We start from the raw sequence: 25,116 nt of genomic DNA on the forward strand, positions 1-25,116 counted from the left end.
AGGACGAAATAGAAAGGAGGAAACAGTTATATCTAGGTTGCGTTTTGGACATACAAGGTTAAACAGTAATTTATTTAAAATAGGAAAACATCGAAATGGAAGTTGTGATTTTTGTGGTCAAGAAGAGACGGTAAAACATGTTTTGTTGTTCTGTACAAAATATTCTGTTGAGAGAAGGAAATTAGTTAGTCGGTTACAAGAAAATAAATTACAGTTAAATTTACAAGATATTTTAGGAAAAATTTCTACTTCTAAAGATATAAGTTAATTATCTCAAGAAAACTAAATTGATAGAAAAGATATAAGTTGTTTTTTGTTTTGCTTTGAGGGGGGTGTTTAAAGTTAGCGTCCCGATCCACACTCCATTCCAGTAGATGGCGGTAATGCACATCTAAAAGTTGCTTGCCAACCGCCATAAAAAAAGAAGAAGAAGAAGAAGAAGAAGAACCGACAGGAAATCCGAAGAAGAAGATGACGACACCTGATGACATAATCATTAAAGGACAGTGTTGTGGTTGTTGAAATGTGGGTAGTAGTTTTCTGTATCTTTGGCACGTTTTGACCAATTTCTATTTATTTGGACTACATAACTCTAAAATGTACGTAATGAGCACTCTCTTGGGTTTTATTAGTATTTATTTGTGACGTCAGAACTGTTAAAATCAGTATGTGTGCCACGTTAGCAACGAAGGCTAAAGGGCAAGGCAAATGTTTTTTTCCCCTTAAACTAAGAATGTTGTGCATTTTCCAGGGCGGATTATTGGAAGTCACAACCGAGGAAATTCTGCCAGTATTGCAAGTGCTGGATTGCTGACAACAAGCCTGTGAGTACTGCAGGAACATACATTATTATCCACATATTTAGGTAATGCAAACTAACACTTCTGTTTGATCTGCAGAGCATCGAGTTCCACGAAAGAGGGAAGAATCACAAAGAAAATGTTACTAAAAAAATTTCAGAGGTACGAATATTGATTTTATATATATTTATGTGGTAAAGCTCAATTAACCCACATTTAACATAAAGCACCAATTGATGATCACAATGGCTATTTTAGAGGGGGGGCGCTGTGCGAATGAATACACTTTTACAGTTTCCGTGAAGCTGCTTAGAAACTGCTTTCTTTTTTATAGGGTTTATATTTAAAATTTATTTATAAATAGTTAAAACTGTTCTATCCTACTGCTAAAATTCTATCAACCTACTAATATAGCATCAATTAACTTTACAAAGAAATAATGAAACTCGTATTATATATATTATATGCAGTCATTAAACATGGATGGATATATTCTAAGCCTTTTTCTTGTAATTTTAATGATTATAGTTTAAAGATTATAAAAACCCAAAATTCAGATTCTCAGAAAAATTGAATACTGTAAAAAAGTTAAAACTTGGAAACGCACAGTTTCACACCTATATCAGCTAATCAACTCAGAAGACTTACAAAGAAGCATTTATAGGGTCTGTCACTCTGGGTGAGTAGGCTGCACATTAATGACTAATGTCTAGAACAGTCATCGACAACCTTCACAAGGAGTAAGCCTCAAAAGGTAATTGTTGAATAAGCTAGTTGTTCAGAGTTCTGTATCCAAGTGTATTAACAGAAAATTGAGTGTAAGGAAGAAGTGTGGTAGGAAAAAGGTGCACCAGCAGGAATTCCCCAAGAAAATGGTAAGTGGCCTCTATTTATGTAGTGCTTTATAAAGTCCAGAGAACTCCAAAGTGCTTCAGACTACATTCAGTCTTTCATGCACACATTCACACGCTGACAGTGGTGAGCTACATTTGTAGCCATAGCTGCCCTGGGGCACACTGACAGAAGCGAGGCTGCCGTGCATCGGTGGCACTAATAATTTGTGCAAGAGCAGCTCAACCACCTTTTGAGTGCATAGAAATGGACAAATTTTTCAGAAACCTGACATTCGTGCTTAAAACAAACTGTTTTGATTGGTCTAATGTAGGGCTGCAATAATCAATCGATAAAATTGATAAAAAATTAACAATTAAAATCGTTGGCAATGAATTTCATCATTGATTTGTTGTGTAGCGTGATTATTGCATTGTTCGGCATGTCGCGGAGCCGCGTGCCTCACCTTTAGGAGGTCATCGATGCTAACGAATTGGCTTCAGAGCGAAGTAAATAAAGCAAGGCGGCATTTTAAAATATTTTTTTGTAATAAATTCTACAAATGACGGCACAGAGAATGCAGCTCAAACTAAGTCCTCAAAAGATAGGGAGCAAGTTGCGGCTCACAAAACCAAAAACTCAGTAACATGCGAGATTTGACATGGTAGGGGAGCACCACAGTGATGACACAGGAGCTGAAACAACATGGAGTCGATGAGGATGAAGGGAGCTTAACAGCAGGGTAAGTCATTGCAATATCTGATGTTTGTCCTGTTTTAAAATTAGGAAATGCCAGCAGCGCTTGGCTCGCAGGCTCTGAGCGGAGTTCTGCGCGGCACCCCGAAACACAAGTATAGCTGAGCCTTATCGTCAGTTTGTCTGATAGCTCGTCTAATGCGGCTGTTAGATTGTTAATGACAGGAGCTATGTTTACATGCAACATTCTCTGATTGGATTTAAATGTGTTCAGATTAAAAATAAAGTATCCAGAATACACAATTTATATGGGTCCAAAATTAAATAGTACGTCCACGATGTGAGTTTACTTGCACCAAGCTTTATTCAAAGTAGAAACTCTCTGACTTTAGCAGAGTTGTTGATTTTCCATAAAACAACCACAGAAGTTTTGTACTTCTTCACGCAGAAAATAACAATAAATGTGGAAGTGTGTTTGTGCCGACTGTTCTGAGCGCAAAGAATGGACCCGTGCCAGGTTCTAAGATGGTTGAGAACCCATGCCGTTGTTGTTTGGAGAGTGGGAGGAAACTATTATGAAGGTAGTTTTGAATCAAAACTATTTGTGCATTGTAAGTGTGAATGTGAAGTTGCAGAGAGAGTTACATTACAAGTTTTGTAATTGTAGAATAAAAAAAAAAAATTCACAAGTACAAATTTGTTTTTACACCTGTTAGAATTTTAAGTATAAGTACATAAATTGTGTTCTACAACTGCACAAATCTGCTGCTGTGAGTCACAAATTCAACTTTACAAGTTACACCTCCATTTTCACTTTTGCTCCAAATGTCACACAGGTATAAATAATCCGTGACTTGTGGGTAGTACCCTTGGTCGTACAGCAGAGGTTGCTTCATGCTCGGTCAGTCTGTACCAACCGGAAATGCATATATGGCTTACTGCCATGTTGCCTTCCAAGGACCCAGCCCATGTAGACCTTCGATGCAGCTATTGATATTTGTTGTATTTTATTATGTTTCAATGTAGTTTTGCTTGATTTGCTATGCTAGCTTTTTAACTTAACAACACTAGTGTCTTACTTCCTCCATTACGAACAAATAACTGTACATCTGGTGAAGATTCTCAGTCATCCAGGTCATGATCATTCCAAAAAAAGTTAAAAAACGAAAAAACTGGACTTTTTTTCTGAAGTTTGAAGACGTTTCGCTTCCCATCCAGAAAGCTTTCTCAATTCAAATGTCTGGAGCAGTGTGGAGTTCAAAGCTTTATATTATTGCCCAAACAAAGGCCTTGCTTTGGCTTAGATAACATGCAAATTAAACCGACTCACAGCAGCAGATTTCTGCAGTTGCATTCATTTGTATTTGTGTTAAGGGAAAAAAAATTAAAATTGTTAAGATTTTAATACACGTATTTGAATTTGTTTTGCACCATTTGTTTTAGATCAACTGGAGCAAAACTGACATTTTTGATGTTTTTGATTTGTGTATTTGTACTCAAGAATTTTAAGAAGTGTAACTTTCTTTTTGTAATTGTGACAGATAAAAAAAATCTACAATTACAAAACACCAAAGTTACAATGCACAAATAGTTTAGCAAAATAGTTCTGTACCATTTGGAGCAAAACTGAGAATGTAAGAGATTTTTTATGTGCAACTTAAAGAACAAAATTTGTGTACTTTAGAATTTGAAGAGGTGTAACTTTTTTTTGTAATTGTGGAAGTTAGAAATAACTCTATAATTACAAAGCTCCAAAGTTACAATGCACAAATAGTTTTGCAACATAGGTTCTGGACCATTTAGAGCAAAACTGAGAAAGTAAGATGTTTTTGATGTGCAACTTGTAGAACACAATTTATGTACTTAAAATTTGAACAGGTGTAAAAAAAATTGTTTGTGAATTTTTTTCAAAATTCTACAATTACAAAACTTACAATGTAACTGTGATCATCCCAAAATGTTCCGTGCTGCACAGCGCTGCAACCCCATCCTCCACATGCATGCACAGTAAGGTCATGAGTTAATTAGACCAAGTGTTTAGATGGACATTGATCGGATTATGGATCATTAACCAACCCTCTCAATCGGAATACAATTTAATTCTGATGGTAATAATGTGTTGATTAAGCTTTAAGTTTAAATTTGCTGACAAAGTCTGGGTGAAGGTACTATATGGGTGAGATCAGGAGGGCCCTATAAACTAACTTTTCAAGAATCAAGAGTCTTTATTGTTGCTATGTAACCATAATTAAATTTTGGTGAGACACTGAGAATGATAAGACGCAGACCTAAATTAAAAACACTTACAGAAAAAAGAGACACAAGCATCCCTAACAATAAATATGTAACATCCTTTTTGACTCTACAAAGAAAAATGAGAAAAACTTATAGAATAAACATTCTTGGAAGAAAAATATGTACAAGGACATGTACATAAGGACATAAAATACAGCTTGTGCTGAAACAGTCTGAAATGGGCTGGTGGTTTATTTGATTCCCAGAAGTGTTATTTTTCCACTGGCTGCATTGTTATGCCCAATTCTTTCTCCTAGATGCACTAGCACAAGGGTGAGGTTCAATCAAACCGCATTTGACACACCTGTTTTACAGCTTCTCTTTTGTTAAATCGCTGTTCATATAGACAACATAGACAATTAAATGATTGAGTTACAATCTAGTCAACATAATCCTCTTTATTTTTAAGCAAACCTATTTATTACCTAATATAATTTTAACAGAACACCTAAGTAGCAACTTATTTTGTTGTGAGCTTATTAGCTGTCAGTCCACTGCAAAGACAGATATAAAAATAAGTAAAATGTCCTTAAAGTTAGTGTATTTATCCTTGATTTGAGCAGGTAAATAAGATTATCTGCCAATGGAATAAGTATTTTGACCCCCTAAAATAAGATAATTAGACATCCTGCGCTTGAAATAAGATGATAGAGATGAATTGTTCCTATTTTAAGCGCAAAAATCTTATTACATTGGCAAATCATCCTATTTACCTGCTCAAATCAAGGACAAATACGCTAATTTTAAGAACATTTAACTTATTTTTTTAAGTTCCGTTTTTGCAGTGTTTTTTTCCTAAATAGAACATTTGATATGGAAATAAAAGTTGTTGTTTTTTGTTCGGTTTATCGATTAATCGTAAAAATAACCAATCAGCTCCTCTTAACCACTATTGAGCATTTTGTTATGGAAAAAACTTACATACACAAGTGCACTCTCACAAACACCTACAGGTGCTTGGATTCAGGTACTTACAGATTCACTTCTATACAGAAAACCCCTATTATTATTTTTATCTGTCAATATATACATTTCGTATTTTTAATACTGTATATTCTTCAGTGATGGTATCAAAGTGTTGGTTGTTTGTACCTGTAATACTTTAATTCAATTCAATTTTATTTATATAGCGCAAAATCATGAAACATGTCATCTCAAGGCACTTTACAAAGTCAAGTTCAATCATATTATACAGATTGGGTCAGATTATACAATTATTTATTGGCTAATTTTGCTGTTCTTTTTATGTATCTCTCTGCAGGTGAAGAAGCAGACTCAGAGGATGTTATATTGCTCTCTTCCTTTCCTCTCCTCTTTCTCTTTCACCTTTTCTCCCGTTTTAGCATTTTCTCATCTGTTTCTCTCCTTTTTCCCTCCTCTTTTACCTTCCCATTTCAGTGTCCATTGAACATCAAATAGTCCCCGCATAAAATCTAATAAAGCTTCTTGCATATATAAATCAAGTGGAGCACTGTGGCGAAAGCAGTAAGGCTCCCCTTGTGAAAGTAAAATCTGTTGGGCTCTTTTTGGCATTAAGACAACAATTCTTATTGCCACATTGCCAGACAGGACATACACACACACACAAAAAAATCGGTTGATTAATCGTTTTTTTTTTTTTTTGTGTGGAAAGTAATCGTTATTCTAATTTTCTTAGAAACTGAATTTTGGATTTTCTTTACCTGTAAACCATACTCATAAAAAGTACAAGATATAAAAACTTGAAATATTTTACTCTCTATGTAATGAAGCTAGGGCTGGACAATATAGAAAAAAGTTTATCGATTAAAAAAATGCATATTGATCGATATCGATAATTATTGAAAATATTTAAAACCATATTTTATGTGCAGCTCTGCCTGGACGTTTTATGATATTGCTAAATGATTTAATTTTAATAAAGAACACAAACACAGAATTCCAATTAAATCTTTATTTAACCAACTTTTTTAACCATAACAGAATTTTTTTTTAAGGAAAATTACCTTAAGAGACCTGAGTTATGTTATTAAATACTGACAAAGAATAAACTAAAGTGACCAGTAAAATGACCAAAATAAATATACAATACCGTTTTATCACAAAGAATGGAGCCCAGTTTAGCTGCTATACCTGCTTTGTTTTGGAAGAAGCTCCGTAAGATGACGCGGAACTAAAACGGCTTGCACTGCTGCAGGTGTGAGCGGCTTACGTGATGAAACAAGTTGGTTACGTTACCAGACTTTGTTTTTATCGGTTCCTTGCAAGTTTTACAAATCACTGTGGTTTATTTCTGTCAAACTGGCGAACAAGTAAAACCCCATTTTGGGACCGTTTCCTCCGCCGCTACCTGCTGCAACATATTCAAGTGCTCTGTGTTGTGGTTTGAGAGGACGGCGCTTTGTGATGGCGTGCCTTGGTCCGCGATTACGATTGGTCGAGAGGAAGTAGTGACTGTAGCATCAACTAATATGATAGGCTGAAAGGAAGAAAGGAAAACTGTTTGTATCGAACTTTTATTGACCCTGGTTTTTTCCTATCGCGCCACACGTCTGTCGATCAATATATGTTGTTGAATTATCGTCCAGCCCTAAATGAAGCTATAAAATAAGTTTAATTTTCCTAAACAACTGGCAAAAAGCTTGCAATTTTACATAATATTCTAAATTATTTGTAGATGCACCTGTACTTCCTTTAAACAAGAGAAACCACCAGCAGAACAGTGCATCGACAGCTGTCAGCTGTGGTTAGAGATGACAAGAATAGAGCAAAATATGGTTGTGCTAGGCCAGGATCTAGGCCATTTCTATGAGAAGATAAACCAAAAGGAGTGTACACAAAGTAAATGGCTGCAGTAGCTCCTACAGTGGTTTCAGTGGTAAGATAAACAGAAGCACTGAGTCAGAAGTCCTTTCTATGGAAAGAAAAACAGTTATGTCAGTAATAGCGACATTCAGGAAATACGTGTAAACAAAGAAGCATTGAACCAGGCACACCTACTACTGACAGGAAAGAGAATTTAGGTAGTTATCATAATTATTGCAAATAATACATAAATTGGAGTTAACATGTTTGAAAACAACTTAGATTTTTTTTAAAGTTTCTAAATATTACTTTTTAGAATCCGATCATAAATAATTTTCCTCACTTTCTTCTATGTGAGGGTTTTCAAGTACCTCAAGCTTTTTACTCATTGATCTTCAACTAAAACAAACCAAAATTATGTATGAGCCCTATAAAGTTGGATTAGTTACCTCCCAATTGCATGACAAAAAAGAACGTGTTTGTAAATAAAACATTCAAATACTACAGATGATCAAACAAAAAAAGAGCCTCATTACGCATTACTTTTGGGACTGGCAGTAGAGATAAGGTACAGGCTTACAAATCGTGACTGAGGCCCTCCTGCTATCAGATGACCAGAAACTGCCACTCATCTCACACTGCCATTCTCTCTGCAGATTAAGAAAAAGAGCATTGAAAAGGCAAAGAAGGAAGAGCGGATGTCCAAGGATTTTGCAGCGATGGAGGATGCAGCACTCAAGGCATACGAGGAAGATCTGAAGAGGCTGCAAAGGGAATCAGAAGGTAATTGGACAACAATTCATTAGAAGTGTTTACTGATTACATTTAAATTAAGTTTATGTTTATGTTAGGATCAAGTTCTCCAGTACGAGCAGCCCCACAGCCAAAACCTCCACCACATGTGAGAGCTCAGCACAGAAAACAGCAAAAAAAAGCAGACAAGTCAAGCAGGAAGTACAAACAGCCAACTGAGACACAGTTTTGGGTGGAAGGCCAGACTAATGACGGTCATACTTACTACTACAACACTGTAACAGGAGGTGAGATAATATGATGTAACAGAACCTCCTGCTGTAATCCAGAATGTATTACCCATTAATTTGTTTATTTTGGTTTTGCAGAGTCTCAGTGGGAAAAACCGGTAGGTTTGCAAAGGGGAAGATCAGTTGCTGCAGTGTCAGCAGTCAGGATAAATGTATTCCTCATGTTCTGGTTTTACTTCAGAGTTCCTCGGGTGCTCCTTGGATGGAAGCTGTGACTCCTGATGGTTACAGGTACTTCTACAACACCAAAACAGGAGGTGAGGGATCCCTGATTCAATCCGAGCCATTTCAGTATTCTGTTCCATGTCTGTTAAAATGCCTCACCTCATAGAATCCAGCTGGGAGAAACCTGCAGACTTTCCTTCCATTGAGGAACCTGAGACCAAACAAGAAGAGGAGGACAGCAGCGAGCCTCCGATTTATCAGACAGAGGCACGGTCCAGAGGAGAGGAGAGCTCCAACAGTGCATCGCAGGAGGTGCAACCCGCTGTATCTGATCAGCAGCCCAAAATCCCAAAAATCAGCTTCAGGGTGAGACGTTCCCCTGAGATTAAATCATAATGATCATCCGGTAATAAAAAAGAAAAAGTACGACCTGAGATTTAATTTATTGTTTTTGGCGATATTAGAAAGGAAAAACAGAGGCTGAACCATCAAAAAGACAAGGTGAGGATAAAGAGACAGAAGATACTCCAAAAGGGGAAAATAAAGAAACAAACAAGAGAGAGGTACAGAGCTCAGCAGCCACACCAGAGAAAGCAGAAGCAGTGTCGACAATCGGAGCCATACAAGTAAAAAGGCAGAGAGTGGCCAACCCGTATGGAGCCTGGGAACACATCAAACAGGAAGAGAATCCATTGTAAGTATTCCACACCTAAATCAAAATTAAGTACTTGAAATCTAGCAGACCACAGGGATCAGCAAGCCTCTTTCTTCTCTTTCCCAGTGTGAAGGTGGATTTACAGCTGCCCCAAACAGATGAGAACATGGTCAGTGCACCAACTGACCTCCCACTGGAGCCCAAACCCAAGTTTAAGGAACGCATTATCACCTCGCTCGGGGACGAAAGCGGACCGGCATCATTCAGAAAAAACAAGACCCAGAACAGCAAATCCAGGAACCTCCGACAGAGGGACGACGACGACTGATCTGATGAAACGAGGGCAAAAAAATCCAATCCATTATACATCAGACTTTTCTAGAAGTAAAATTCTTTCTAGGAACATCTAGACACATTTGTCTGGAACTTGGTTGAATCATGTTAATCTTTCATCAATTATATGTATTTTTAAACCCGATTTGTCCAGATTAAAAATTTAATTCAAGTCATGATTTTGAAGTAACGTTTGTAAAAAATTTCTGACGTTTTTCTAGTTTGAGATCTTACTTCATCGAGGAATTTGAACACTTTCATATTTGTGCATTTTATCTGAAATCATTCTACTAATTGTAGGGAAATAAAAACCATCCAATGGTGCATCAAAGGGTTGTTATCCTCTTGGCACATAAGCGCAGGGTGTGACGTGGAAAGTGTGTGTATGAAGCTGATAGGTACTTCCGCCGCACCCGGACTGGCAAGCAACCATAAAAGCTGCTTGCAGACAGTAAACAATATTGCTATCTGTTCCATTCAGTAAAAAGAGACATTTAAAGTCAATATAGAGAAGCTTGGGTTTAAAATATCAGCTTTATTACAAGAATAGATTGATGATTGCAAAAACACAAGTGTCAGCACAAATAAACATGTCCTGATATGGCAAGTCTGGCTCCAGATGGATGGAAAGACGTGCCCACCACCTCTCTGTCCGCAAGTTCTCAGACTGGAGACATCTGTAATTGAGTTTTTCAGGTCTGGATAAGCATGAACAAAAAAAGTTTATTATTAATTTTTCTCATATCCTGTAGTTTAGAAGTTTTATCCATCCATCTACTTTAGTTCATCATATTTTAGTCCACGTGTCCAACCTTACCTACAGTTAAACCCAGAAATATTTGAAGAGTGACACAAGTTGTTATCTTAGCTGTTTATGAAAACACATTCAGGATACAATTATATAATCAATATGGACTTAAAGTCCAGACTCAGCTATAATTTGAGAGTATTCACATCCAAATTGGAGCAAGGTTTAGGATTTACAGCTCTTTAATACATAGCTGCCTCTTTTTCAAGGGACCAAAAGAAGATTGCAAAATAAATAACACGGCTGCATGGGCTCTTCCCTTGTTAACCTGTCATCAAAAGCAGTTAAAAGGTCTGTGGTTGATTCCAGGTGTGGCGTTTGCATTTGGAAGCTGTTACTGTGAACACGCAACATGCGGTTAATGGAGCTCTCAATGGAGGTAAAACAGACCATCCTGAGGCTGAAAAAAGAATAAATCCATCAGAGATAGCAGAATTGTTAGGAGTGGCCAAATCTGCAATTTGGTACATTCTGAGAAAAAAAAAGTGCACTGATGAGCTTGTGAACTCAAAGAGGCCTGGACGTCCACAAAAGACAATAGTGGATGATCGCAGAATCCTTTCCATGGTGAAGAAAACCCCCTTCACAACATCCACTCAAGTGTAAAACACTCTCCAGGAAGTAGGTGTATCAGTATCTAAATCTACCATAAAAAGAAGATTTCATGAGAGTAAATACAAAGGATTCACCACAAGGTGCAAACCATTAATCAGCATCAGAAATAGGCCAGAATTGACTTTGCCAAAAAATACCTGAAGAAGCCAGCCCAGTTCTGGAACAGCATTCTTTGGACAGATGAGACTAAGATCAACCTGTACCAGAATGATGACGTTGATGCACCGAAAAACAGATGCAGCCGGATGAATTCTGAAGTGTATAGGGATATATTTTCTGCTCACATTCAGCCAAATGCAGCAAAGTTGATTGGATGGCGCTTCACACTACAGATGGACAATGATACAAAGCATACTGCAAGAGCAACCCAAGAGAGTTTTTTTAAAGCAAAGAAGTGGAATATTCTGCAATGTCCAAGTCAATCACCAGATCTCAACCCAATTGCGCATACATTTTATTTGCTCAAGACAACACAGCTCAAGACAACACAGAAAGACCCACAAACAAGCACCAACTGAAGACAGTTGCAGTAAAGGCCTGGCAAAGCATCACAAAAGAAGAAACCCAGCATTTGGTGATTCCATGGGTTCCAGACTTCAGGCAGTCAAATTCTCAACAAAATATTGAAAATTAACATTTTACTTAGGCTTATGTTTATTTGTCCAATTACTTTTGAGCCCCTGAAATGAGGAGCGCTTGTATGAAAATAGCTACAATTGCTACAAGTTTAATCATATTTTTGTTCAACCCCTTGAATTAAACCTTAAAGTCTGCACTTCAGTTACATTGTAGTTGTTTCATTTCAAATCCAACGTGGTGGCATGCAAAGCACAAATCATGAAGATCGTGTCACTGTCCAAATATTTCTCTGCCTAACTGTATCTGCCCATCCATACTTTTACTCATCTCTCATCTGTCTGTTGTTCATCTTTTCATCCTCTATCAATATCATTGTATTATCCACCCTGTCTCTGGGTTTCTGTGGGCTCCATATTGAAAGACTGACTATAGTAAAGTTAATGTGAATTTTTATATTTTATGTTAACATATTCTGGATGAAGTGAGAAATCTGTGGTAACCCTGTTGTGGGAGGGGGCTTAGTCTGCAGGCTGTCATGTCAAACAGATGCTCGTCTCCACCGCCTCCATCACGGCCTCTTTCTCAGAGTGTTCCAGTAGGTCTGAGACCAAGTCCTCGAGCTCCTTGCCCCCTTTCATGAACTCCTGAGAATAAAATACATGAGATGTTTAATTCAATTCAATTGAATTCAATTAAATTTTATTTATATAGCGCCAATTCATGAAACATGTCATCTTGAGGCACTTTACAAAGTCAAATCAATCATATTATATAGATTGGTAACAAAATTTCTATATAAGGGAACCAGTTGATTGCAGGGAGAGTCGTCTGCATTGCCCATGGCTTTGCAGCAATCCCTCATACTGAGCAAGCATTAAGCGACAGTGGAAAGAAAAAACACCCATTAGCGGGAAGGAAAAACCTCCAGCAGAACCAGGCTCAGTATGAACAGTCATCTGCCTCGACCGACTGGGGGTTACAGAAGACAGAACAGAGACACAACAAGACGGAAAAAAAGCACAGAAGCACACATTGATCCAGTAATCTGTTCTATATTAGATGGTAATAGCCGGTGATCTGTCTTCTCTGGATGATGTCACATTTAACAGAACGTCAGACCAGGTGTACCTACTATGAAGAAAAAAGAGAGAGAACAAAAAGTTAAAAGCTGAAATGACAGTCATTTCAATGTAATACAATGCAAATCTGGAGAACAGTAGACTGGAGAACAGTAGAAATCAGTAGATTGAGAAAAATAGGCCCTGATGTCCTCCAGTAGCCTAAGCCTATAGCAGCATAACTATAGAGGTAGCTCAGGGTAACATGAGCCACTCTAACTATAAGGTTTGTCAAAAAGGAAGGTTTTAAGATTAGTCATAAAAGTAGACAGGGTGTCTGCCTCACGGACCAAAACTGGGAGTTGGTTCCACAGGAGAGGAACCTGATAGCTAAAGGATCTGACCCCCATTCCACTTTTAGAGACTTTAGGAACCACCAGTAGACCTGCAGTCTGAGAGCGAAGTGCTCTGTTAGGAATATTTGGGGTAATCAGAGCTCTGATATATGATGGAGCTTGATTATTAAGGGCTTTATACGTTAGAAGAAGAATTTTAAATTCTATTTTTGATTTAACATGAAGCCAGTGAAGGGAAGCTAAAATTGGAGAAATATGATCCCTCTTGTTGTTTTTCATCAGAACTCTTGCTGCAGCATTTTGGATCAGCTGAAGACTTTGAACTGCATTTTGTGGACTTCCTGATAGTAAAGATTTACAATAGTCCAGCCTTGAAGTAACAAATGCATGGACTAGTTTTTCACCATCACCCCTGGACAGAATGTTTCTTATTTTGGCGATATTCCTGAGGTGAAAAAAGGAAACTCTGGAAACCTGTTTAATATGGGATTTAAATGACATGTCTTGGTTGAAAATAACACCAAGATATTTTACTTTATTACCAGAGGCCAAGTTAATGCCATCCAGATTAAGTGATTGATTAAGAAGTTTATTTTTTGAGGACTCTGGCCTAAAGATTATAACTTCTGTCTTGTCAGAATTTAAGTGCAGGAAATTTAAAGTCATCCAGCTTTTGATGTCATCAAGACATGACTGCAGACGAAGTAATTGAGCAAAGCAAAAATGGCCCAGCTTTCTAAAACCAGACACCCTCTTTTTGACAATTACACCTTGAGAGCCTATCCATGAACACCACAAACAGGACTGGTGACAGGGGGCATCACTGATAGTAAAAGCTCAAAAATCAGGACAAAAGACTAAAACACTTCAGCATTTGTCATCCAGGAAGCTTAAATATTGCTTAAATATTGTTCATGAGCTGTGAGAAGGAATGCCAACATTAGGTCACAAATACCTTTATTCCTTAAGATCTTTTGAAATGTGTTGCAGTCAGATTTGATGCAAACAAACGAAAACAATGAAACCGATGGAATGAAATGTCAACACTTCTCATCTCACCTTAATGTCTTTAGTGGTGTATCCTGTCCGGTGGTCGGTGACCCGATCCTGACTGAAGTTGTAGGTACGAATCCTTTCTGCCTGGCTGCGTGTGCCCACCTTGTTTATGGAGGGATATAGTCATGGAAAAACTAAGTCAATCCATTAAATACTCAATTATTAAATTAAATATCTTTACATATCAATGTCTTGTCCATTTTGTTATCTCTGTAAAAATCTGCTTAATTACATGCAAGTTGTAATGTCATGATGTCATGATTTGGCATTAAGATTTTTTTTTACCATGAAGGACAAATGATTATCATTGTGATTATTAAAAATTAAAACAGGGATGTCTTGTATATGAATATGGGGTGGGTCTCAGAGTGTTGATAGTGGGTGTGGCACAGGATTCTCATCCCTGCTCGACCCACTTTTAATCTTTCTGCAGTACAAGGGACTCTGACCTTGTCGCCTCCCATTACAACAGTTACTACTGTATTTACCTCCACTGGCCAGGGACCATCCACTGCTGGTGCTGCCCAGGCAGCTTCCTATTCATTGAGGTGTAATCAACCAAGCTCACAGTCTGGAGAAAGGAATTACTGCCCCCAGACTATTACTCTGAGGTGGAAGAAAAACTAAGAGACATGGTCCAACAACCAGAACAGTGCTTGAGGGACTTTTCCTTTGATTACTGAGTATTGTGTTTACGTTGGATGCCTGATATTTTAGAAGTAGAATCAGTAAGGAGGATTTTTTTTATTTTTTTGGGGGATTTTTTTTGCGGATCTAGTGGCTCGCTTTTTCCGAAAGTAGGCTGACAGGAAGGGGAGTAGAAGAGGGGGAGAGACATTCGGCAAAGGACCGCGGGTCGGATTCGAACCCGGGTCGACCATGTCGAGGATCAAGGCCTCTGTATATGGGTCGCACTACCCGCTGCGCAACATGCGCGCCCCAGGAAGTTTTTTAACTATTGGAATCCTAAACTAGCTGGGTGCCTTTGAGGTACCGTCACAACGATGGACCACGTAGTTACAGTAAGCTCACAGGTGGAAAAAGACTGCTGGAGCTAATGTCTATTGGGGAAAAGTTCACCAACATAAGTTCAAAGGGAAGATTCCAGCCAAATCTCAGTAAAAAGCGATGGCTAGAAGACTGGCAGATGTAGTGTCTGTTATGGAACAAGGTCCGAGGATGTCATCTCCCCTTCTATATGTCCCTATAGAGGTACGAGACAGAAGACGTAATGTGTATTAAATACTGCCTGTACCTTTACACTAATGCGCCACAGTTTCTGTCAGGATGTTGTTCGTGAGGGTGAACTACTAAAACAAGTTGAAAGCCAAACGTTTGCCCTAGCCAATGGGAAAATTTATAGTGCTTTGGGAAAAAACAATATTTTATCCTGTTGGCATGGTATGATGTGGTCACTGGAGACATTTGTGGTGGAGGATACTATTCTCACATTTCCCATCAATTTAAGCCTTGATTTCCTGTCAAAAACCTCTACCATCATTAATCTAAGGGACTACACCTATGGAGTCAAAGGACCTTGAGGTTATTAATTTTACCCTTTTGTTTCTTCACCCACACTCGGCACAAGAGCACTTCTCTGTTCATCTCGTTTAAGTTTGATCGTTGCCCTGCCTAATAAAAGAGATGGTAAAACCTAACCTGACGAGCCAGATGAATTTCGTTGCGCTTAGCTCCGCCTAGCTCCACTAGGCGGAGCGAAATTCATTTGGCTAGGGTCAGGTTAGGTAAAACCCTCAATGGAGTGAAAACCCACAGGAGGGAATTATCCATAACAGGATAAAAGATTCCTATAAGAATGGCCAACTGTATGTACAGACAAACTAGGTAGAATCTCTATTGAAGAACATATGATGTATACCACGGACGAGATGCTGGTACTCTGTTGAGCCTACAGAGTTTCACCTTTCAAGCAGCAAATAATAAAAGAACACTGTCAGCTTTTGACCGGCAAAGATCCCACATTGAATATAGAGGCAGGACCATAAATAACATGTGAGGTAGCTTTATTTAAGAACTTGCACCAACATCCACACTGAACAACAACGTCTGCCTTATATAGCAGTGCACCCTAAGTGTCTTACTAGAAGGACCCAATAAGGGGATGATCAGAAAATAAGAAATAAACAATACTTACACAAAACTAAAACCCAACACAATAAATGAAACCTAATATTTACTTAAATGCAAATTATTTCAGCTAAACAAATCTAAAGTCGATCAAAAGAATATTTCAAATTAAACATAATTCCTTAAAGCACTACCCTCCTTCCAAATGATTTGCTCCAAAAGCTTTCAGCAGCACTTGCAGCTTGTTTCTCCCTTCTGCTGCCACACCCTGCTGAGGAGCCAAACCAGAAAGAGTTAAGTGCTTACAACTAAACACATGTGTTGTTAAAGCAATTCAAGAACAAGTAAAAATCAAAGCAACTGGACTTGTTATCCGTAGTAGAAGACGTTTCGCTTCCTCTCCAGGAAGCTTTCTCAATTCAAAAAGTCTGGAGTAATGATGAGTACCAAGCTATATACCACTACTAAAACAAGGCCTTGTAAGGGCTTGTTATCTAAGCCATTAGCCATTGTCTGAGCAAAAATAATACAATAAAAATATGACAACTCAACTGTTTGTAATGTAACTTAATCAATAATCTAATTTCCTGATGTAATGGAACCTATCTCCATTACAAACACATTGACAGCATGTTAAAAAATGCCATCATAGAGCACTCTCCACCTGCATCACACAGAATGGATGGCCAGTCCCCCTGCTTCTCAAGAAGATACACCTAAATGTCTGAGGAAAAATAATACAATAAAATACATCCCCGGTAGTTCTCGCCCCAAAACCTGATAAGACTTTTTTTGGTCGTAAATGCCAAGACCCATCAAGATGCCTATCCCATGCCTCCAATACATGAGCTGCTCGAATCGATGAATGGACCTTCGATTTTCAGCACCCTGGATTTAAAGTACTGGCTAATGGTAGCAGCTGCAGAGAGTAAAGCCAAAACTGCTGTAATAACCCCTTTTGGACCTGTCAGGGTTCTCTGTGTTGGCTGCTCTAACTCTACTCCTCAGGTGTGTCTAGTTGGCTGAGGAGGCGTGGTCCACACCTGCAGCTCGTTGCAGGCGGCTTCCTCTGGCTTCTTAAGCAGAGCACTGGCAGATGGAAGACGCCGGAGCCTTAACCAGTCGTGGTACGACGTGGCCTCTGTCCCAACTCTCGGAAACCAGCTTGTGAGTTTTTTTGTTACTCTTCTTTTTGAGTAATTTTTTGTACCTCTCTGTTGCTCCAGATTTTGGTGCTTGGATGCACTCACCTGTCTTGACGTCCCGTCCAAAGAAACAGACCAGCAGACCTGTCTGCTCAGATTTTGCTCTGGCGCTCCCCTCATACTTCCTGGAAGTTACCCAGCGAGGCCTGAGATCCCCTTTCCCGGGTTCTGTTGGTTCTGTGCTCACTCTGGTCAATCCATCTGTCAACCGCTGCCGATTGAGGTCGCCTCGGATTCCTCGCCAGCTACATCTGCCGCCCTCAGCCACTAGCCACCTATCTCCATCTGAGTAGTCACATAGAGTTCTCCTGACGCTACTTCTTCCCGGTTAGGTCCGCCCAGCCTAATGGTAAGCAGCGCAACTCCTAGCAAGTTTCCTGGCTCTTATTTCAGAAGAACTCACTTGCTCTTTCTTACAGACTCTCCAGCCGTGACGTTCTGACCCAGCCGAGTCACCTGTAGTTTCGTCCATAGACCTGCCTGTTTTCCTTTAATAAAAATCTTAAAACTGTGCATTGCCTCCCGTTCGTATCTGCATGTGGGCTCGTCATCTGAAAACCATGACAGGACCAACTTTAGATAACAGTTTAGATGCATGCCATTTGGACTTAAAAAACACTGGTGCCTCTTTTCAAAGACTGTTGGAAAAAGTGTTAGAGTAGTTGAGAGGAAAAAGTTGCTTTGTATATATTGATGATGTGATCATCTTTTCGCCCACTCTGGAACAACAACCGAAAGACCTGGAGAAGATTTTTGCCAAGTTACATAATCTGACTTTGAACCTGAAAAAAAAGCTACTTCTTTCAACAAGAACTGAAATTATTGGGCCTGCAATTACTGGGCCATATAGTCTCGGGGAAGGGAGTTCAAACATTTTAACTACAGTGTTCCCTCTAAAATGACAAACATAAAAGAAGTAAAAGGATTAAAAAGAAAAGTCAATCTTTGCCTCTGATAAAATAAAACTCAAAACTGGATCAAGCTGAAGTCAATGACATCACCTTTTCTCCTTGTCCCAAGGATCAGCCCCCATGTCACTGCGGCACCGTTTTGTTATTCTCTCGCATCTGAGAATGTCTAAAATGAGACTAAATCTCTATGTTAGCACATTCCTATCATATTGACCAGGTTTCTTTGCAAAGAAAAGGAAGCAGAAAGATAGAGCTGCTAATAGCAGAAAGCAACAAACATTTTTAAGACACCACCTTTCTCCGCTGGAAGATCTCCAGGCATAACTTGGTTAAAACTTAGCATAATTAAGTGTCCAAATATGATTATGACTCCTTACCGTACTGCTAGAACTTTCTTCTCAGAGTCTTCTGTTGGCAGAAAGGTGGCGTCTGCTTTAATCTGAAAGTAATAACTCAGAGAAAACAAGAGTGTTAATAACATGCAGTTAAAACCTTGGTCCCCTTAGTGTCACTTTAACGTGATGATATATTTTTTTTCTTGCTGATCCTGGGAAGGTATCTATTCCTCACCTTTCTTTTGAAACTCTGTTCAAAACATCTCTAAAAGAAAAAAAAGAAAAAAAACAAAAGACAAAAAATTGTAAGAAATATTATTCTGATGTCACTATGGCCTCACACCACTCGGACATAGGAGGCCTACAGACATGATGGCTGTGTATAAGATCCACTGTTTGCTGATTGCAAGGCCGAATGCTGCGTAGAATGAATATTGTCTATGATAGACTGTCTTTGTTTTGTCTAAAGCCAAGGCCACTGTGCAGTATTAGGGAGAGCCGAAAAGCGAGACAGGCAGAGACAGGGCAGACGCAGACTGCAGCGGGACCGTGGGGTGCGATTACTTTCCATCGATGTGATCTCTGCTCTGTTTCTCAATGAAAGTGCTGGAACTTCATCACCGCTGTCTCTTCATTAGTAAAGATGGAAATTCAGGTATTATTGTTTAGAATTCCCATAACAGTGGTTGATTAAGAAGTTTATTTTTTGAGGACTCTGGTCCAGAGATTACAACTTCTGTCTTGTCAGAATTTTAAAAAAGCGTTAAAAAGCGTTAAAATAAAACATCTAAAGGGGACCAAAACCTTAAATCTGTCCGATAGATAAGATTTAAACCACCCTAATGCTTTCCCCTTAATCCCTAAAGTATGCTCAAGTCTTTGTAGGAGGATATTGTGATCAACTGTATCAAATGCAGCACTGAGATCTAACAGGACAAGTATAGACACAAGTCCATTATCTGAGGCCATGAGAATATCATTGGTGACCTTCACCAGAGCTGTTTCAGTGCTATGATGAGCTCTGAAGCCTGACTGAAACTCCTCAAGTAGGTCATTACTTTGTAAATATTCACATAGTTGATTAGCAACTACTATCTCAAGAATTTTAGATAACAAAAGAAGATTAGATATAGGTCTATAATTTACTAACTCATCTTGTCAAAGCCATATTGGTTTCTTAAGTAAAGGTTTAATAACAGCTACTTTAAAAGCATGTGGTACATATCCATTTACTTAGGATAGATTAATCATGTCTAAAATAGTGCCACTGATCAAAGGGAATAACTCCTTAAACAACTTGGTTGGGATTGGGTCTAACATACAGGTAGAAGGTTTAGATGAAGCTAAAATTTTAGATAGCTCAGAAAGCTCTACTGCTTCTACACAGTTCAAACACCGCACAGGTTCTACAGATTCCTCCAATGCTGCCTTACTTACTGAGGACGAGGTATTCATGTTTTGGCGGATGCCAATTATTTTATTTTTAATGGAATCAATTTTATTTATGAAGAATCCCATAAATTCATTACTGCTAAGAGCTAAGGGAATGGATGGTTCAATGGAGCTGAGACTCTGACTAAGTTTGGCAACTGTAATGAAAAGAAATCTAGGATTATTTTTATTCTGCTCAATTAAAGATGAAAAATATGCTACTCTAAGTCAGCGAAGGGTCTTTTTATACAACAATAGACTGTCTTTCCAGCCTAGGTAGGAATCTTCTTGGTGTGTAGAGCACCATTTTCTTTCCAATTTCCTAACATCGTGCTTCAAGGAACGCAGCTCTGAATTAAACCAGGGAGCCAGCTTCCTGTGAATAATCACCTTCTTTTTCAAGGGAGCTACATTGTTTAATGCAGAACACAATGACGAAGTCACACCGTTAACAAAGATCTATTTGTGAAGGGGAAGAAACAACATTGCTGCTATCTGCAGTGTATTTCTGCAATACTGAAGATATTAAAAGGGGGACAGATTCTTTAAGGTTTGATGCAGCATTATCCAATAAAGATCTACTTTAATGGAACCCTCTTTTGCGGGTGGAGAACTCAGTTAGATTTAACTTAAATGTTATTTAAAAATTATCACATAGGACAGGGTTATAAGCAAATACTGTTAATTCTTCATAATCAATGCCATATGTCAGCACAAGGTCTAAAGTATGGAGCCAAGAGTGCGTCGGTTTATGCACATTTTGAGCAAAACCAATTGAATCTAGGATAGTTTTAAAGGCTACACTAAGGTTATCACATTCTTTGTCAACATGAATGTTGATATCCCCCACTATAATAACCTTGTCAGTGTTTAACACCAAATCAGATAAGAAGTCTGACAACTGATCCAAAAAGTGTAAGGGCCTGGTGGACGATACAAAACAACAAACAGAAGAAGTTTTAATGCTTTGCAATTTGGATGAGGGAAACTGAGGGTTAAATGTTCAAAAGAACTGTAGTTAATAATTGGCCTGGGACTAATTAATAAATCAGACTGAAAGATGGTTGCCACTCCTCCTCCTCCTCTTCCCACAGATCTGGGAATGTGGAAATTTGAATAATTGGAGGGAGTTGGCTCATTTATACTAACGTAGTCCTCTTGTAGCCAGGTTTCTGTGAGACAAAATAAATCAATCTGATTATCGGAAATCAATTAATTAACTAACAAAGTCTTTGGAGGGAGAGACCTTATATTTAATAGACCACATTTAGTTGTTTTATGTTTTGGTTCAAGGTGAGCCGTATTGATTTTTATAAAGAAGCTGCAGAGAGGTGTGTTAAACTACGGCTCTGCTTCCTGGTCTGGACCCTTGGTTTTCAGCATGCAGGAGAACTAATAAATCCAGACAGATTCCTAGAAAGAAGAGCTGCTCCATCCAAAGTGGGATAGATGCAGTATCTCCGGATCAGACCAGGTTTTCCCCAGAATGTTCGGCAGTTATCACTGTCGCCCACGTCGTTTTCAGGACACCACCTAGACAAGCAGCGGTTGAATGATGACATGCGGCTAAACATGTTACCACTGGTCAGATCAGGCAGGGGACCAGAGAAAATTATGGAGTCCGACATTGTTTTAGCAAACTTCAGGAACACCGAAGCAACACCAACTTTAGTGACCTCCGATCGGCGTGACCGGGTGTCATTACCGCCAGCGTGAACAACAATCTTACTGTATTTACGCTTATCCTTAACCAGCAGTTTCAGGTAGGATTCGATGTCGCCCCTTCTGGCCGCTGGCAGGCATTTGACTATGGTCCCTGGTGTCTCTAGTGCCACATTTCTGACTATAGAGCTCCCAATAATCAGGGTCGGCTTCTCAGCGGGTGTGTCGCTGAGTGGGGAAAATTTGTTAGAAACACAGACGGGTTGGTGGTGACCTGTGGTCTGGAATCTAGAGCTATGCTTCCTACGAACCGTCATCCAGCCGGCCTGCTTACCCGGCTGCTCGGGTGCTTCTGGAGGATCGCTACTTAAAGTTACTTTACGTGGCTCCGCGCTAGCAAAGGGGCGGCTATCAGCTGGTTTTTCAATAGCACGGAGCCGGGTCTCCAATTCTGACACCCTGACCTCCAAAGCTAAAAAAACACTAAATTTATTACATGTACCATTATCACTAAAGGAGGCAGAGGAATAACTACACATCTGCTACAGAGAGCAGGAGATAGGGGGAGACTTAGACAGAGACGGAGAAGCTGAAGTAATAGTAGGAGAAGGAGCCATTGTGGAGCTGAAGATAGGGTAGGCTAAAGCTAGGCTAGCGCCCTCTTACCACGGCAAAAAAGCAAACCGTGTGAAACACGAGGAGTTCCCAAGCGCGATGTGCAGCAAAAGAAAATGTTTTAAAAGTGCTTTTGTGTTAGAAACAGATGTTACAGCAAATAGATTAAAGATAAAAGCGAGAGTGTCTGGAGCAACAGACAGCGATTCACACCGTGACAACAGGAAGTGACACACTACGCCTTACCGCAAGCAGGAAGTGACGCCTGTGTTACAGAAGCCGCGTGGACGAGCCCGTGGACGAGCCCGTGGACGAGCCCGTGGACGAGCCCGTGGACTTCGCTGGCAGCCACCTATGCTGGAGCACACCAGCGTAGCCCTCATGTGCCCCAGGGACCTGAGGACCCAGGCCCGACAAACCCAACCTGACAAATATCGATCAATCCATTCCATTTTCCATCATGCTTGTCCCTGTTGTGGTCGCGAGAGGTGCTGGTGCCTATCTCCAGCATTAAATGGGTGAAGAGTGATATTAGATTGCACAAAACTCTGTATCAGCTTAAAGTAGTGGTGGGCCGTCAGGGCCTGCAAGGCCTTCTCTGCTGGCCTAAAAATATCTGAATCACAGACTGATGTTAATTATATTTTGTCCATGAATACGTATTAAATAATTCCAAATGGTCTGTCCGCTTCCTTTCATTGCTGGCCCCCTGGTTGCGCTGCTTCCAGATGTGTATTTTCATATTTAAGCATTTAACCAATCACATTTCAGCCACTATTTGTTGCCAGGATTTGTTGCAACAAATCTGCCTGGAGGCCTTCACAATCAGTTCTGCGGGCCCTGTAGCATAAAATAAATGTCGACCAAACTGTTGCTTCAACCAATCAGATTTTGAGTTGGCGACACCAAGGCCCTCTAGCAGGCGTACAGAAACAGCAACATATTTACACACTTTGATTGGATAGTCAAATAGTGTACTAGCCAGAGCTAGCAAACTGCACCTGTAGCGACCTGCACAAGCAAATATATTGTTGTGTTGATTTAATAGCTGTTTTGTCAACCCACAATGGGCGAAAGAGGAGAAGAAATGGATTTGGTTGGAGATTTACTGTCAAAGCCATTTTCAAGACGGACTTTTCAAGAAAAGCTGGACATTGTTAAGCAAGGTCGGGCAACTCCGAAGCTAGCAAGCCTGTCACAACGGGGAAAAGGATTTGTCCGCCACTTTCAGTCCACTAACTACGAGAGGTACTACTGGCTCACAGGCTCCGAGGAACGCTGACAATTGTATTGCTGGGAGTGCTTGTTATTTGCCACCGATCGACATGGTGTTTGGAGCCACACTGGATTTGTAAATTTGACTTGCCCAACCAAGCAACAAGCAACGGTGCTTTCGAAAATGTTTGGGGAAATCCGAGTGGATCTACAGCTGAGCGAGCAAGTGCGCAGGGAAACGGAGCTCCACAACGAAAAGGTGAAGAAAAATAGGGAAATCTTAAAAAGACTGACAGACTGTGTCATTTTTTTGGGCAAGCAGGAACTTTCATTTTGGGGGCAAAATGAATGATCCGAAAAACAGGGAAACTATGTGGAGCTTCTTTCTCTCATTGCTGAAAGCAACATGGATTTACTTTACCACCTGTCCACTAATAAAGTGTTTAGTGGGACGTCGGGCAAAATACAAAAACGACCTGATCACTGCTATTGCTGAAGCAATGGGGGAAGAGATCAGAAGGGAAGTTAATAAAGCACCATTTGTCTCTGTTATGGTGGATGAGACGACAGACGCGAGTAACGCAGCGCAGCTCGCACTGGTTCTGCGTTATGTAACGGACACAGGTGTCAAGGAGCGGTTTGTCAGATTTGAAGATGTTACCAGTGGTAAGCGAGCTGATGACACTGCAGGTTTTATCATCTGATTTTTGGTGGAAAATTAATGTCTGGGTAAAGTTGTGGCACAGTGTTTTGACAGCGCAGCGGTTATGTCTTCTGGATTAAATGGGGTGCAGGCTAAAGTAAAGGAAAGAGCACCTTTGGCTTTATTCATACACTGCTATGCACATCAGCTCAATGTAGTATTGACTCAAGGGGCCTCAAAGCTTAAAGAATGCAAGATCTTTTTCGCCCACCTCAATGGCCTTGCTGCATTTTTTTCTAGATCGCCTCGGCGCACGCAACTACTGGACGAAATCTGCCAGCGACGTCTCCCTGGTGTGGCACCAACACCAGGTATTGACCAGAGTGGTCAATACAGTTTTTGAGAAGAGAGATGCTCTAAAGCACATGTCAAAGTCAAGGCTCGCGGGCCGGGCCCGCGGACTGTTTATCTATGGCCCCCTGGATGATATTTAATTACCATTAAAACCGGCCCACAGCCGCCTGTGCGCGCTGCTGTGACTTATAATCAAAAATAATCAAATCCAAGATGTTATATTTTAATAAAAGCCGCCGTGATAGTGGCACGATAAAACACTCCGTTCCCCCTTTTTAGAAGTCCAAGATTCAATAATTGTCCTTAAAACTAACCAATTTGAGGCCAGAAGGTGGGCTCCACTTATTATGCTGCTTCTAGAGGAGGCGATCCGTCTACAGCACACCCTCCTGCCGATCCGCAGCTGATTCTGCGACGCTCCAGCCCTGTTCTACTCTTCTGCGTGCCACGGCACTTTTCAGACCGATCTAGCTAAAAGAAAGCAGGAAAACGGTAGCATCCCCGCACCAAGACTCCTTTGAAAGACGTATTTCCTGCTGATACTCTCTAATCGAGACGGAGCGCTACTTACAGGCGCAGACCT

General features: G+C 39.8%; 2 protein-coding genes across 5 annotated transcripts in view; one reads left to right on the top strand and one right to left on the bottom strand.

Moving 5' to 3' along the window:
* Positions 1 to 446: 446 nt before the first annotated feature.
* wbp4 (WW domain binding protein 4) lies at positions 447 to 9,779 on the top strand. 2 transcript variants are annotated; one of them, XM_021312984.2, is made up of 10 exons: positions 447 to 525; positions 752 to 824; positions 900 to 962; positions 8,063 to 8,189; positions 8,258 to 8,446; positions 8,528 to 8,547; positions 8,631 to 8,706; positions 8,781 to 8,980; positions 9,079 to 9,308; positions 9,396 to 9,779. In XM_021312984.2, coding segments are annotated over exons 1-10 (1,182 nt in total). In that variant the 5' UTR covers positions 447 to 523; the 3' UTR covers positions 9,598 to 9,779. The 2 variants fall into 2 exon arrangements, with proteins under 2 accessions (XP_021168659.1, XP_012712089.1); XM_012856635.3 differs by having other exon boundaries at positions 464 to 599.
* Positions 9,780 to 10,108: 329 nt separating this feature from the next.
* mtrf1 (mitochondrial translational release factor 1) overlaps positions 10,109 to 25,116 on the bottom strand; it is a 35,580-nt gene continuing 20,572 nt past the window's right edge. For 2 of the 3 annotated variants that reach the window (XM_036128092.1, XM_012856631.3), the window contains 2 exons: positions 14,078 to 14,176; positions 10,109 to 12,248 (listed from right to left, as the gene is read on the bottom strand). In XM_036128092.1, the coding sequence (XP_035983985.1) occupies positions 12,138 to 12,248; positions 14,078 to 14,176 (210 nt within the window). In that variant the 3' untranslated portion in view covers positions 10,109 to 12,137. The remainder of the gene's footprint in view (positions 12,249 to 14,077; positions 14,177 to 25,116) is intronic. The other variant, XM_012856632.3, reaches the window with a different exon arrangement.

The sequence above is a fragment of the Fundulus heteroclitus genome, chromosome 24, assembly GCF_011125445.2.
Source record: "Fundulus heteroclitus isolate FHET01 chromosome 24, MU-UCD_Fhet_4.1, whole genome shotgun sequence".
NCBI lineage: Eukaryota > Metazoa > Chordata > Actinopteri > Cyprinodontiformes > Fundulidae > Fundulus > Fundulus heteroclitus.